This window comes from Perca fluviatilis, chromosome 1, assembly GCF_010015445.1.
Source record: "Perca fluviatilis chromosome 1, GENO_Pfluv_1.0, whole genome shotgun sequence".
Taxonomy (NCBI): domain Eukaryota; kingdom Metazoa; phylum Chordata; class Actinopteri; order Perciformes; family Percidae; genus Perca; species Perca fluviatilis.
Window position 1 is genome coordinate 20,712,327 of NC_053112.1, and position 17,119 is coordinate 20,729,445.

At 39.4% G+C, this 17,119-nt stretch overlaps 1 protein-coding gene across 1 annotated transcript in view; it reads left to right on the plus strand.

Moving 5' to 3' along the window:
• The window catches only part of tusc3 (tumor suppressor candidate 3), a 93,726-nt gene extending 83,879 nt beyond the window's left edge, over positions 1-9,847 (plus strand). The window contains exons 9-10 of the mRNA XM_039801798.1: positions 6,069-6,159; positions 8,367-9,847. Coding sequence (XP_039657732.1) covers positions 6,069-6,159; positions 8,367-8,382 — 107 coding nt within the window. The 3' untranslated portion in view covers positions 8,383-9,847. The remainder of the gene's footprint in view (positions 1-6,068; positions 6,160-8,366) is intronic.
• The last annotated feature ends 7,272 nt before the right edge of the window (positions 9,848-17,119 follow it).

A 17,119-nucleotide genomic window follows, 5' to 3' on the forward strand; every position in this document is an offset into this window, starting at 1 on the left:
ATGCTGACAGAAACCTCTTACGTAAAGCACACACAATATCCAGACACAAGGTTGCATAGAATAAACAGTTTAATATCCCACACACAACTGTCATTGGGTTGACACACGTACATATGGACACACAAATTAAATAAGTGCATTATAAAGCAGCATAGCGAATAGTCGTCTGTCAGTAATGGAGAGAGGATTAGTCTTGAATGGTAGTGTAATCACTGAATGTGGGTGTTAAATCCCTGGCATATAGCTTCCATACTGCTGAGTGCAGCTACAAGAAGTTATCTGCTGCTTCCATGGGCATCTGCACGACAAATCACAGCGCACACACCGTTTCTCAGCGAGGGAGTTACTGAACTAGTAAATGGAGTTAAAAATTACTACATATGCAATATCAGTGGAGGTGGGGGTGGTGAGATAAGTGAAAGAGGATGGAATGTAAATAAGAGTGAAACATAATGGAGGGGGAGCATAGAATTTGAGAAATTGAAGATTTAGGAAAAGCGAGAAGGGTCTGTGAAGGAACAAAATACAGTAGAGACAACTTTAAACCAAGGCTGCAACCCAAAGCTCCTCATATCTCCCTGGTGAAATGCCAACAGTATAGCAGTACCAGATAAATCAACCAAAGACTTAAAGTATCTTAATTACCTATTCCTCTCGCAGAACCATTAAGAACCAAGGTATAAAAAAAATGGTGTTAACATGTGTTTTGAAAAATGACAATAAAATAACATGATTCAATGTTCAGGTATTTCTTCACTTGTGTTCTTTAATGGAGGGAGTTATAGGGTTACACTTCACTTTAAAAACATGCAGATATGCACAATAAAAGCACAGTCACATTTAGCACATATATATTGCATTACCGACACACATATCCATTATGTATTATTTGGAGCCGGTATGTGTAATGCAAAACGGGTTACCAAGAGTCCATTAAACATTTATCTACAAAGACCTTGTTCACTTGTAATTGGACAGTGTGAATATTAACAATCCCAACAAAAAAGTCAGCTTTTCTGTCCCAGTTTGGCATAAAAAAATAATAATAATAATTGAACAATTGAGGGTAGTTATATCCAGAGGCTGAGTCTATTGAAGCCAGTTGCTAATCAAAGAATAAACTGTGAAGAACCATTTAGCATCCCAATATCTATTCATATTTGGCCTCCTAATGAGGTAGGCTTACTTAATATGCTTATTGGCTTCCTGGCGCTGGGGAAAGGTACATTTATTTTTACCATGCCAATATATCATGATTTGAATTGAGCCAAGTCATACAGTCAAAAGAGGGATTACCACCGTTGTCATTGAGGGAAATCATTCAGCTTAAACAACTTGTCATTTCGCCAAGGTCATAAATCACTTTCATTAGCATGCTTAGTGCGTGTGTGAATCAGAGTGCCATTATCCATGGAAGCATACAAAGTTGCCTCTCAGTCATAATTGATGAGCTATGGGAAATACATCCCACTATTCTTAATGAAGATACACAGCCGTTCTGTTGCTCACGTACTCACAGGCACATACGTTGATGTGGCAACTCAGGGAACACGGGGCCATAAGGGCTCTCCCAGGACTCTCAAATATGCAGTGCTCTCAATCAAGTTCCTCAGTCAATGTCACACACACACACATGCATACCCACAGGCTTATATTACAGTACTTGAAAGGATATTGTCTTGAATTAGTTATCCATGTAAACTTTATGTATTTATTTTTTGTTAGTGAAGGCAGTGTAACAACCGTGACATACAAGGTAAATGATACATACAGTACATTCTTCAATAGTTTTCTTTGTGTTTCTGTGTTTGATGTCTCTGGCCCTGCTCTGCATTCCAGATTTCCTGTCCACTCCTGGATCTGGACCACTCCTAGAACCATAGGGAGGGAGTCTGTCCACAGAGGAGTGGCCTTATTTTATGAATTTATTTATTTTAGTCCTTTTTTTCTCCTGCAGTCTGTAGCCTATGTCCAAGTGTCCTTGGGCAAGATACTGAACTCCAAAATGCTTTAGAGAGTGTGAATGTGTGTGAATGTTTATGTGATGAGCAGGTGGCATCTTGTCTATGATAGCCATATGTATAAATGTGTGTGTGAATGGGGTAAATGGAGAGTAATGTAGACTAAAGTGCTTTGAGTGGTCGCTAAGACTAGAAAAGCGCTATATAAATGCAGTCCATTCACCATCCATTTACTGTCACCATCCACTTACACACTCACATACAGCACAATACAGCCCCAGAGGTTTGTGTGTGTGTGTGTGTGTGTGTGTGTGTGTGTGTGTGTGTGTGTGTGTGTGTGTGTGTGTGTGTGTGTGTGTGTGTGTGTGTGTGTGTGTGTGTGTGTGTGTGTGTGTGTGCGTGTGTGTGTGTGTGTACGCGGTGTGTGCGTAATGTGTAATGCGTGTGTGTGTGTACGCGTAATGCGTGTGTGTGTAATGCGTACGTGTGTGTAATGCGTGTAATGTGTTGTGTGCGTGTGTGTGTGTACAATGATTCTTATGATGAATTGTATGATGTGTAAATAAAGAAAGAAAGGAGCCATGGTGGAGCGGACACTGTGCCATGACAGCAAATTTAGTCTTAGGGCCCGTTCACATTGTACGCGTCATGAGCTGCGCTCGCCGCTAGGTTGTCCTATTCCCAACTATATTTGTTGTGCATGCCGCCGGGCGCAGCGCAAATTTACTTCATACATGCGGCAATATTTGAATGCACGTCACGTCTGCGTCCAGTGTTTACATCAGACGAGCAGTACGCGACATTATGTAGGATACACAGTAGTGATTTGGTGGCAAGATTTTTCTGTCTTTGAACCACAAGAAAGCCTTGGCACTTGCCCTGGGTGTGAAGGAGAAGACAGAGGAAGGCACCCGCAGCAGCAGCAAGAAAGGTGTGGGTGCACGAGACCCCCAGGTCCAGAGAGCAGTTGGGGGAATTCCTGCTGCAGGCGCTCCGCTTTCACTGTGACCGGTTCCAGGGGTAATTTTAGGTCAACATTCATTCATACTCTGGAAAACACTTTGTTTAATGCATATGTGCAATTAATTCCTCCAAAACTGGAGCTTACACACTTGGAAATAGGTACAGTTATTCTGTGTAACAGCCATATACCTAACTACCTATATGTGAACTTCAATGAAAACGAACATGACTTGTGTCAATCAGTCCAAACATATTTTACTTCATATAAACATACAAATACATCCTACAAATACCTGTATGGAGCTGTATATCAACTTGGTATTTGGTTTAAGCAGCTCACAACAGTACACTTCTTCTCAGTTGCTTTGGCACATTTCTCAGATCAGAGATGACAATGTGTCACATAGGGAATAGTGCTCCCTTTCATGTGCATTGTTCATTAGACTATCCATACAGAGTGAACTGTTAAATATGGACAACAACACAAAGCAGTTTCACTATCTTGGTATAAACAATGGCGTAAGGACTTGTCAGTTTGATTTGGTCATTGGTATAAATACTTGCTTTGGACATGTAAACAAAAGATTTCTATCAAAATACACGCTTTTGCAGGTCAGTCACTATGTGGTGCAGTTTCAGACATGAAAATCACTCACCTTTCGGCGAAATTCGCCGTTTTGAAACCAAAATAGGTGACCTACGTGAATAGTGTAGATTCAATGAGAAAATTTTGTTGAGGTGTAAGTACTCGGGCCTGGTGCCCGATTTCTGGCGTATGACTATTTTAGAAAAATAAATAAATTAAAAAGTCCACATGGGATTTGTTTTAATGCACTGGATTTAACCATACTGTCTATGGATTTAACCAATCATCGAACTTCCACCAACCAATGAAACGAGTTCTAGCCAATCAGATGCAAAGTAGGGCGGGTCTTTGCCAAAATGTCAGAGTGCGGTGCCGGTGTGGTCTCCGTGGTAACGCAGCTAAAAAAAATGTAGGCAAAGTTTATCGAACTTGTAGATACCTTTTATAGATGTCAGTGGTAGATACAGGCAGCTTTAGTTGAGAAAGTAGTTAAAACAAATGGCGCTGGGCATGAATGGAGGACAAGAAGAAAAGGGTGGAGACTGGAAGTCGTTGCTTCTGCAGCGTATGTTTTGGACAGCAGCAGCGGTAAGACAGAGCTTGCTAGTCATTAGATGCTAGTCCCAAAGCTTCGGTCCGTGCACTCTGTCATACGAGTACGTTACCGGCAACGACCGCTACCACTACCGCTGCGACTGCGCCTTTACTGACCGAACGTGATACCAACGATACGTGTGTGCACGTTCATAGCAGAACACGATTTGTAAAAGCTATCTGAAGCCCAAACTGCCTTGACAAAGCTGTCTGTTTGGAATCAGCATGGCAGGTATTTAAACATAACGGCCTTGTCCCAGAGTCTAGACGTCTAGCTATATGAAAAGATAAACAATGCGACGTTTTTAATAAATGTAAATAAAGCAGCTAATATCAACATGGACAAAATCTGGAATGTACTAATTCGCTTTTTTTATGATGACCTGGCCAAAGTAGTAAATTTGTTTTCACAATGATTCATTGTAGGATTATGATATTATTGCAATATGTAAATACACATTGACTCTTTATTTAACATATGGTTGGAAGAAGTAAAAATTGATCCAAAACTTTTTAGTCTTTAAAAATTATGACTTTTATTATTGTGTAATGTCAGAAGGACTTTAACTGTTTTGCCAGTCAAATTAACTTTAATGAGTGCATATTGAAATATTATACTGTTGATTGGCAAAAAATGCATCTCAAAATGCATCAGATTGATACGGACCCCCCTAGAGGGGTAATATCCTTCTCACCTTTTTCACCCCTGAACCGTTTTCATGCCTGAGTTTACACCAATTGTTTTAAGAAATTCACTCACTGTTGTGCAAATGCAAATTATTATTTAACAAAGCAGCAGACCAGTTCTTGCGCACGCAAGCCATTGACAATAATGGCTTTCATAGTGCCCTTAATGCAGACATGCAATACAGATCACAGAACATGCAAACCGCTGGAGCCATGAAGATGAATGACAGCACATACACACAAATTTACACTGAGAATCGGTGATACATTTTCCAAGCCAAATCTTTTGTTCTGACGTTGCTCTCTCTCTCTCTCTCTCTCTCTCTTTTTTTTTTTTTTCTTTTTTTTTTTCACACACACATACACACACACACACACACACACACACAGTGAGAACAAGCACATATCTCACTATTTAGTCTCCAGGAGAGATCCTCATCCTAATCCCTGATTAACAATATCAGTCGGCGGTGACAGTTTAATTTAACACAGTGCCTCTCAAGGATTAGCCGCTACATGAGGGGGTGTGTGCACACACTCAAACATCCACACACGTACACTCACATTTCCCCTGCAGATTAAAGATCATGCGTATGTATATTTCACTTTGGAATAGCCGCTGAGGAAATAAGATGATAATGGTTGCAAACACAATTGTCTGCAGCACAGCAGGGTTTTTGATGAGATAGAGGCGGTAGCGCATATGTTAAGGGGTTGTCTAAATAATTAGTAAATATTAAAATGTTTTGGCAAGCTGAAGAGCCCCAGGCAATGTTTTTGTCCTTTCTATCAGCATTTTAGCAAATTTCAAATATTAATTGTGCGTTTGTAGGTCTGTGTAGCTGCTTACATGTGTGTGAACCACCAACATGAAGAAAAGAGCATGCATTTAGGTTGTACCATGTCTAAACCTTGTAAGCACATTCAATTTGAACTGAGATCAAACAGAGTTGCATCAGCGGGTATAATTTGTGTGAAATGATTGAAATGGCTGCCTCTAGCCAGGAATCAAATATTCTCAAAGGCCATAGTCTAATAATTATTATGTGTATATCAGGGTGGTTGGAAAAATATGGAAACTCAAAAGCATCAAGTGTAGTTATAGTGAATTCAGTTTTGGAGATCATATCACAGTTTCTTCATATACTGTTGTCTATTTAACTTTGTGTGTGTGTGTGTGTGTGTGTGTGTGTGTGTGTGTGTGTGTGTGTGTGTGTGTGTGTGTGTGTGTGTGTGTGTGTGTGTCTCTCACTCACTCTCTCTCTCTCCTTTTCCAGTCATCTGCCTGGTTGGCCTTGGCCTGGTGGTGTTTTTCTTCAGCTTCCTGCTCTCCATTTTTAGGTCCAAGTACCATGGATACCCCTACAGGTAACTATAGCAACCGTACAGTATCACTGTACTGATGCTCATAAAAGTTTCATTCAGCTTATGCAACAGTTACTCAAACACAATCCTAAAGTCACTGAACTTGACATAAAATCACTGCAACGTTATTGCAGACACAATGCAAAAATCCAAGCCAAAACCCATCTCCATCCATTCCTATTATTTTATTAAACCTAAGACAGCTGTTCAATTGGAAAACACTCCCATCAAAATGTTAACGCCACAGTGCCAAGGGTCTTTCTCTCAATCTGACAGCTAAAACTTCAACACAGATTTTCCGTCTGACTTTGTTGCAGTACACTCAATATTAGGGCTGTGTATTGGCAAGAATCTGGTGATACGACACGTATCACCAGTATCACGATACATGGGTCACGATTCAATATATTGCAATATATTTCGATACTGTGTGTAAGGCAATATATTGGGATTGTTTTAAAGTATAATTTTAGAAAAAGTAATATTTAAAAAAGACATGATGTGCATAAAAGTCAAAGCATTTTACTTTACGTAAACAATTCAGTACACAGAAAATCAAACAGTTTACTGGCAGTAGGGGGTTTAAACACAACATAAACGTGAACCACTGATTTACATTAATATTTTTGTACGTAAACTAAAAAAATAAAAATAAATAAAAAAAATACAGTATTGCTAAATAAAATATTGTGATACTCAAGTGTAATGATTTTTTCTTACACCCCTACTCAATATACTGTATAAAGCATCTTACGCATCTTTTCTTCTTTACCCTGACTATTAGAAATCGTGGATCTATCATGGATCTTTTCTTCTGGTCATCATCTAGTGAATGTGTTTTGGACACTAAAGCCCTTCAGCGTAGTGAGCCAGAACAGCAGCAATTTGGTCCCACTTTGAATTAAAGGTCGCCACTACATGAAAAAGATTTAACGTGTGACAGAAAAAAACTGTACAAGTCCTCAGAGTCTGGGTCCAATTCTTCACCTGTGGAGCAGCTGTAGGATATTACAGCACAACACCAGAACACCTACAGCTGCAGAAATTCACCTCTATAGCTGGAAGGGATTGAGGGCACTTCCCCAGGGCAGATCATTTACTATCATCGGGGCTATAACCCTGTTGTGACCTGTGGCTTTAAATGGGACCAAATTGCATTGGGCCAGCTCAGTGAAGGGGCTTGAGGTCCAATGATTGTTGTCTTGTGACCTTGATGCAAAGTTTAGTTGTGGTATGAAACTGGAAATGCTAGTCCATAATTACCAAGTATTTTCCTAATTTCTAACAAGTTTCCTGAAAATAAGTGGTAAATAGGGAAAACGTCAGTTTAAAGGGGCGCTATGCAGTTTTGGCCATTTCTTTGCTGTTTTCTTGCTTTTTGCTCGCAGGTTTCTCTATAGAGCTCCCCCTACAGCTTCGGAATAGATTTTTGGCAGCTCCTATTTTTACTTGGGTCTGACTCCTCGCTCGGTCAGTCTGCCATTTCCTCTTTCTCTGTTCCTCCGACAATGTTTCCCTAGCTTTCTGCTTCTTTTTTGCCGGCTCAGCCATGACAATAGTGTGAAAAACTCCATCGCTACCTTGTTAGCCGGTTCCTGAATGGGCGAGACCTGATATCACAATGTTGCAAGGTTGGTTTTTCCGCTCACAGGCGCTAGGGGGGAGCGAGACGACCACCATTCAACTCGAAAAAAAAAAAAAATCATATTGGAAATTATTTATTGGAAGTGTACTAAGTGAACACTATAAGGTCCATAAACTAAGCATGACACCTACAGTATTTGAGGTGAGAATGCTAAAAGAGCGTCCTCTTTTTTTCTGCTGCTTGTTCAATCAATTCAACTATATAAAAGAATTATTTTGGTAATATTTATGTAAAATATGATTTGTTGAGCAGTAAAGGCTGGCTCTTGAAATGCGAATACAGCCTGAGAAGTACCTGAGAACAAACATAGAAACTTTTGGTCTGTTTAGCAACAACAACAAAAAACAGTAAAATGGAAGCAATCGGTACGTGCTTCCTGAACCTGCGGTATCTAACAAGATAATCATCAACAGCCACAGGGATGTCTTGGTACCTCTGCTAAAACATGGGTTGTGTTGCCACAAAAACCCACTTTATTTATATCCATTTCTTCTTCTCTCACTATTCTCTTCTTTGTCTCTCTATTTTCCTCTTCTCTACTCCTTTAACCTCCTCCGTCTCTCAGCTTCCTTATTAAGTGAAAAAAGACCAGAAGAGGAGGTCAGAGGATGGCGAAGAGGCAGTAGGTGAGGAGAAGAGGAGTCAAGAAGATACTTGAAGAGGAGGCAGCGACACTGTTGAGTCTAGAGTGCATGGTGGGGTTTCTTTGTTAGTGTGTTTTTTTTTTCTCGACTCCTATCATAAACTCTGCAAGTGAAATAGAAAATAAATTACTTCTCACACTGGCAAATGAAGGTGTGTAGCATGTCTGTATTTTTGTCTTTTTTTGGTTCTATAATTTGTGTGGCTAATACCGTATATACCTGCAATTGTGGTGTGTTGTTTTTAATCCATATATTGGATCTTATTTATGATAACTTTGTTGCAGGTGAAAGGAGTGTAAGAGACAAGTGAAGTCACCGAGCCAAGTGGGTGTTGAGAGGGCAGGAAGAGAAGCAGCAGGTTAGAAAGATGGGTTACATGATAGAGTTGAGTACAGAGGCAGACTACTAATGTTGAGTTAGTAGGAAAGTAGAAAAGCTTATTAACCAGGTGTAAAATCTCTATACATTATATCTTTCCAGGTGCTTGTCGCATCTTTGTCTTATTAATGGTGACAACACATAATGCAGCTTTGGGAGATAAAGATACTAATCCCAACTGGTAAATACCTGTTTCAGCTTCTGCTGTAGGTTTGAAGCTCAGTCACACTCAGTTTCATGGTGAGACCTATTTTGATTTGATAAAGCTAAAATATGATTGGATCAATCAATGAACAGTGTGCAGATATTTACTGACACATGGATTAAATCCAGGTCGTATGGATTTCTCTCTTAAACTGCATTTTTACACCTTGTGGTGCCAGACTCTGTTGGTTGCTTTAGATTTCCTTGAACAGGACCAAATATGTTTTTCCATGTCTCCATCCTTGTAATCTCACAGAATGTTCATATTATATTTGTCTGCAAAATGTTCACTACCGAAGTCTTTCAACTGGATGTGTACTGTATTTTCAACTAACAATATTATAGTTTGTTAGGCGTCTAAAATGGCTTGGATGAGGTTATGTAAAGATTGTGGTCGTAGTTCAATAGTAAATAAATAGGCAAAATTAACCAAGCCAGGTCACAAACCCAAGATTGTGAGCGCTAAACAAAAACACAGCCTCCACAGTCTTACTTTTTGCTGCACTAAATGAACATCCACTTCTCCGCGCATTGGCACCGGTTTTAAATCACTAAGTCAAAATAGTAGCACATGAACTGAGTTTACAGAAGGCTGGCTCGAGTGCTGTAACTGTTCTTGCTGAATGTGAGAAACATAGGTCATTTTGAGACTACATACATTTCTAATTCTTTCACTTGTGGACTGCCCACTGAAACATTGAGTGGGCTGGAGCATTGAAACCATTTATGTAACCCTTCTATTCGTGGGCGTACAGAGGAATGGTGCTGCACATAGACCAGTTTTGACAAATGTAATAAAAATATTCCCTCTCAGACTTCCCATTCTTGTCTATTTTTGTTTCAAATCGTGGAAGAGTGAACCGTGTGTGTTTGGGTGTATGTGTGTATGTATTGAAATTCTTTTTTGCACGTCTTTTATCTTTCCTTAGCTTTTTTTATTTAGTCAGAAACTGCAATATAGTGAACTTACTGAAAATCATTACATCCACTTGGCTATTGACTTGTTGAATAGTTTGAATGTTCCACTGCATGCAGGCAATGGAAGTAACTCAAAGATTAAACTTCCTTACTTGGAGTGAGTAGAATAACCAGTAATAACCAACTTCAGAGTAAGGCCCAGCGTAAAATCATTTTTATTTTCAGGATGTGAAAAGGACCGAGTTGTGGTATCATGCTAAACGTACTTCAGTATATTTGAAAGAAACCGTGGAACGTTGGCACTAAGAGCAGAATTTCCCATCTGTTTCCCCTCAACTGTTGCCCTTCACAGTGTGGAGGAAATAAGCAGAACAAACGTCACCTTCAGGGGGGATAAGTATTGGCAAATGGGCTGAAATCAATGTGGATATTAGATAGAGGGCAGCTGTAGAACAAAAGTCATAATGACATATAGAATCATATCTCCACTGCTTAAAAAGTCAAACAAATGCTAAAATTTGCCACAAATCTTTTAAAATTAGTGTGTTAATTAAAGGTTTGAATTAGACTTGTCACTACCAATGTTCAAAGTACCAACGTACACATTTTATCCTTTGTGTTCTGGGGCCTCAGTGCAGGCTTTATCTGTGAATTAAATTGCAATTACGTTGATATGGCTTGATTTTGCAATTAAGAAAATATATTAATAGATAATATGGATGCAAATATTTTATTTATTGAAGTGATGAAATGGGATGACTTAGGGTTGAACAGGTGCAATATAAGACACCTGATCGATCAGTAGCATGGCGACCAATCACAGTAAATACACTTTAGCTTAAATATAACCCAACAGTCCACACAGTTGTATGTGTAAACATGCTAACATTGCAAAATCAAAATGGAATGTATGTAATGTAAACATACTGTCGAACCATAATCACAGATTAAAAATCGATTGTATTTAACTATGTCTTACAGCTGAGGTCTCTGAGAACCCAAACAAAAGTAACGTTATATTTTTCACAGCAAATATGTTTATATACAATTGTACCAAAAGTCATGAAGTATCAAACAGAACATTAGGGTTCACACGTTAAGTGTCACATTCTAAAAAAGGGAATAAACGGTCACCGTTTATTAATGAAACAGGCTGACAAAAAGCCATCACTGGCAGACTAGTAACATTTAGGCAGTTGCTTTTCCTAAATGAATAATAATAAATAATATAATAAAAAAATATAATAAATAATATAATAAAACTTTGTCAATAGGTGTGAATACGTATGACATGCTGTATATTTCCAAGTGATGTAGTAGCAGCCTATTCAGTGTGCCTTCAGTACAGTACATGCTAGGATAGGCCTCTGCCGTGACTAGAGCACATTTGTAAATTTAATAAAAATCTGTTGTACAATTCAAAGGCATTACCTGTCCCCCAGTAGGAGTCCAAAATTAAATCAGCTGAATCAAATAAAAATAAATAGGCTTTCAGAACAACAGAAGAACACTCCCTCAAGAAAAGGAACCTTTCAGAAATACATTAGTACTGTGTGACTTGTTGTTATTGTTCCTTTGTACCCGCTAATGTCTATTTCCATGTTTCCATCTGAAGAAAAAGAAAACAAATAAATGCAATTGCCATTTGGATGGTGACAGCAGGACTGACATTTGCGGGAGTCATGGTGGACATATTTTACAGATAGCTATTCAGAAGCTTCAACTTCTCCGGGAGCCTCTTTCTTCGTTTGAGAAAATGTGATGCAAGCCCTAGGCCTCTAGGGTGCCCTTCCAGTGGAGAAAACATGTTGCAGTGCAGTAATGTCTGCCCCTAAAATGGAGAAAATGTGATGCAGGGCCCTCTTGGGTGCTCTTCCGATGGAAAAAACGTGATACTTAGTCAAAGGTTGTGGTATGGGTTAAAATAAGTATCTTAAGATGCTTTCGTAACTTACGTATGATATATGTTATGTAGTTTGTGACAAAGTTACGCATGTGACATAACGTACAAGTTCACTTACATATACGTAAGTTTAAAAAAAACAAAATAAAAATGAATACTTGGTTTCACACAGGACGCTAACAGCGGTCTCCTCAGTGAAAGTCCTGTGTTTGTTTGACCCGACCATCCACCCTTTTCTTCCCTATGAACATTGGGCATTTTGTGACCTTTACAAGTACTGCAGCTCTTCATTTACTCAGAGCACTGCCATTCACGAACTGCTGTGCAATGAGATTGTTCTAATCATTGGGCCAAGTCTTGTGTTACCTCGGGAAAAAAGAATCTTTGAGGAACTTTTAAACCCTTTTGCAGTTTTATTGAACTTTTCAATTTCCATTCAGCTTCTCTAACTTGATACATTACAGTTAATCTTGAATAAATCACAGCTACTGGTGCATTGCTTCTCAGCAGTGGTGCTGCAACCTGCCGTCTGGTCTGATTCGACTCCGGTATCTGATGTCCCTGTCTTATCTGACCTCTGGCATCCTGCTCTGCCACGACAAACCTTGAAGAAACTCTTTGGCCGTCTGTCTGTTCAGGGCATGATGCTGTGGACCAACCTCTCCTCTCATCTGCAGTCCACAAACCCTTTCTCCAGGCAATTACACCCCAGCTACAGTAATTATCATCAGACTGCTGCTTCAGTTGTTGCTGTTTTGTTGCATCAGTGTCTGTATTTCAGTGTGCACATTTGTGCTTGTATGTGTGTGAATGTGTGTACATGGATCAAAGTGTGTGCATGTGTATTCAACTTGGATGTGTGTGTGTGTGTGTGTGTGCGTGTATAGGTGTGTGTAGGTGTGTCCGTGATTTTAGAGTTAAAAGTTGTATTAGATAGATAGATAGATAGATAGCACACAGTATTGTCTTGCAATACAAGCTCCAACAATCACCACACAACGACCTAAAAACAAAAGCTAAAAACATAGATAGAAAAGAATAGGACAACATGGTTACATCTCTCTATGTCTCATCTCTCATTTCCTAATTTTTTAAATGGAGTTTACTTCTCTATCTTTTTTCTCTCCTCTTCAGTAGTTCTTTTCTCAACATATGTGGATGCGGTCGACAGTGGCCTAATGTAGAAGAAAACGTGATGCAAGGCCCTCTAAAGTTCCCCTTCCAGTGGAGACAACGTGATGCAGTGCACTAATGGTTGTCGTTCGAATGGAGAAAACGTGACGCAGGGCCCTCTCAGTTCCCACTGGTGCCCCACCGTATGCAGCTTCTCCCCTTTATATTTCTCCCGCCACTGTGTGGAGATCAGGTTAGCATATGAACCTACAAGATGAGTTCATTTTGTGTGTTGTTTTTTTGACATGGTCAGGGTAGTCTGACTCACTGAAAATAAACTGTTGGGATAAAGCCTGCTATTGGCCGCCTATGTCAACTGGCATTCTCCTTCCCTTCCGCTATCTCCGCTATCTATTTAGCAAGGGCACCATTGCTGCATCTCGGGCTTACTGCTGCCCAGGAAGACTGTGATTGATTTAAAGAAATGCAAACAACGCACGTTTTTTACCCCTATCCAAGAATGTTTTTGGTCCAGCGCTGTGGATATAGGTCTGGAGACTCTCATTTCTTTTCATTTGACTCAATCTCTGAAACATCCTGTGGGGCCTGCGAACACCTTTTTACAACATCCTGCAATAATCATGACACTGATGAGAAAAGGTACTTCAGAAAACTCATTGCAGGGAGGATTATTCAGCAAAGTATTTCTCTGATTCCACCCGCACAACCCTACGCCCAGTGCTGATGCCAACATCACCATTCCTACTAGATCCTGTGTGTGGATAAGCCTGGGTGTGCCCTGAAAAATAATACCTAATCACAGTAGCATTACCAGAGAGAGAGAGAGAGAGAGCATGCAGAGTCTCTTAAGCGGATACAAAAAAAAGGCATAAATAAAATGCTTGAGAAGTGCAAGATTCAGAAGTACCATCTACCACACATGATATTACCACTTTTATTTGCAGGGGAACTCATTTTCAGGAGAGGTTTTAGTTCAGATCTATTTTTTTGATGGAAAAAACATAATCACAAACAGTAAGGAAAAAATCTTTAGAATGAATCTGCAATTGTGCATGTGGGTGTGGGTGTGAAATCGATGGAAGAGGAGATGTAATGTTATCTATTTTGAGATAACTTTCATCATCTTTTTTTGAAAAACATCTGCATGTTGCATGGAAACTTATTTGTACTTCTCTTCCCTTCCAACTCATGTTCTACTTCCATCAGGCAACAGGGAGATTTATTTATTTTTATGATCGAATGTTTAATATGGCAAGATAAGAACAATGCTGTTTGTCTTTGTTCGGAAACTTTCTTCTTCTTTTCTTTCTACCAGTGTCAGCTAAACACTGATGTAGCTGGGGCTGAGTTTATGTATCAAAGCATAATCTCATTAAGATGTGCTGGGAACATACTGTATGTTTATAATAATTACTTTACTGACAAATGTACGCTATTTTTCTGTTATCTTGGCTTAGGTATTCAATTAATAAAGCAAAAAAAAGTACGTGGACTGACTTTTGATAAAGGACCACAACATCAATGGTAAAACATTGCACAAAATATGAAAAAATAACAGCAAACAGGAACAGGGTCAAAACAAGCAAGAGGAAAGCTGCCAGTTTAAGGAGCATGTTTGACTTTTAATAAGCTACAATTTCAGAAGGTCTGTTAAAGAAGGGTCAGAATTGAGTTGTCTATTGTGCAGATGTAGCAAATGACATTCTTGATTATGCCACTTTAATGGAAAAGCCAGACTGGCTAGAGTATATTGGAAATAATTCAATTATCCGTGGTAGTCTGAGGTGCACAGTTTTTCTGAATACCTGCAGGACTTTTAATTTGGATACTGACAATTAGGTTGAAGATACAAGATTGTGCAGAACATACAGGAGGTGCATGATTCTCTTGCCCCACTGTTGTTGTCTTAAACCAGCTTTACTATTGACTTCTTCACCAAACAACCATCTGAACCTGTCAAGAGACAGCAGTCAACTTCCTCAGCAAGCCTGAAAGTTTCCTCTCTGAAGAGCTGTTGTCAATCGAGGGCTTCCACCCTATTACACCACAACACTGTCTCCCACAAGTACCCTCAGACCTATATGAAGTGTACTTATAGTGAAAGCGTATGAGACTAAGTGTGTCTGTATATTCTTTAAGTGATGTGTATGTGAGAGATGCAGGGAGAAAGTTAGAGGATAAACAAGGTAGTTACACAAGCTGCCCAACCAAAACACCATTTGCATTTTCTTCTCAAGTTTGCTAAATATAACTTTTGCAGCTTTTAATTACATTGTGTTTCAACAGAATTTCTCGACATGTTTTTTACTTTCTCTTTTTTAACTTTTTTAATTTTTCTTTGCGGTCTCTTAGACTTGCAGAGGCCTAGTCAAGTTTTTTTTCTCTGGTGTTAAAGTTTCTAATGGCACTTTGTAACATACAAATAGACACACGTACAGACACCTACACATATATTCACACACACACACACACACTGTACCATGTAGACTGTAATTACATGCCGTTACTGCGACGGCCTAACCGACCTGTCAGGCTGTAGTATCGCTCAGAAATACAGGTCTCTCACACAAACATACACAGTCACAGTGGTACACAGCTGGTGCAGTAAAGCTGGGTTTCAAGCTGTAGGCTCTTGGGAGCCTCGACTCATTTCCTGTTAAGTGTACTTGTCGTACAGCGACGTGAAATACACAGTAATTGTCACACTTTACTCCTCTTCCTAACTCAATCACTTTGCCATTTCCGGCTATATAATCACTATCTCTCTCTCCACTTCCCCTTTCCCACGCTCTAAGCATGCGGAAGAAGACAACAATCACCACTCATCAAATCACCATCAGCTCCTGATTAACGGTATAATTGTGGTTAATTAATACATTTAATTAAGGTGCCTGGGAAGAAACCAAACAGACCCCACCCTTCGTTTCCCAGAGGGCTGACAGCGCTGAAGCCACCTCCCCCACCCCGAACCCCAAACGCCTCGCTCCAAGACTTCAAAGGGAGGAATTAGATAAGTCAGTGGCCGTCCTGCGAGGGAGCAACAAGCTAATTTTCTGTCACAAACAAACTGTCAAAACACACGTTTCATACGACGCCCAGAGGGGTCTGAGATCATCCTCAACGTAACGACTTTAAAGAGAAGTGCTTTTTTAGCTGCGCAGTAACTGGGTGTTGAGAAAAGAGCCCTTCAAAGGGAAACCTTCAAAGGGGGTTTTAATTATTACATGGAGACTCCCAGAGCTGGAGTCTCTGTTGTCATCTCTCTCTTTCTCTCTCTCTCTCTCTCTCTCTCTCTCTCTCTCTCTCTCTATATATATATATATATATATATGTTCCCTTCTCTCCCTCAGCAACAACCTGCCAGATTTAGATGAAATCAGGTGAAAAAAAAATAACCCTCAAAATTAGTTTTTAATTATATCAACACTGTATCGCTTGTCACCAGCCCCCATCTCCTACTGCCACACATGCCAGATTTTCTAACAAGGTGGAAAAAGTATAGTGACACTTAAATATATCTAGACACACATGCATGCACACACACACACACAGTCTCTTGTTCAGTCGCCCTCAGCCCAAACTATGCAACATCTGCAGTTCAGCTGATTTTCAAGGGTGATGATTGTATGTATTTATTTCTATATTTACAGTATATATTTACTATCTTTAATTTGACAAATTTGTCACAAGAGAACGCATTTAGTTTCCCCCAAAATCTGTTATGTGCATGAAAAAGTACATTATCTATCTATCTATCTATCTATCTTGAACATCAAAACAATCATGATGACCTATATGCCTAAATGTGTATTTCATTTATAATTAAGATTTCACATAATAATGAAAAAGTTTAAGATGATATGTTCCATATCTTAACATTAAGAAAATAACCACGTTTCCATGTTCCATGTTCCATGTTCCCTTCATCCCCTTTCATGTTCCCCCACTTTTTTCAGTTCATGGCAGTACAATACAAAATTAAACTTTCAGAGACTCCGCTTGCTTGAAAGGAAATATATCTTAGGGTATTTTAGGGGCCAAAAAACATTGCAGTGACAAGCTGTTACCAGAAAATCTAAGAGAAACAATTAACCCTTACACTACCACAAACAAGCATGACCATTGCTAAGAAGAGCA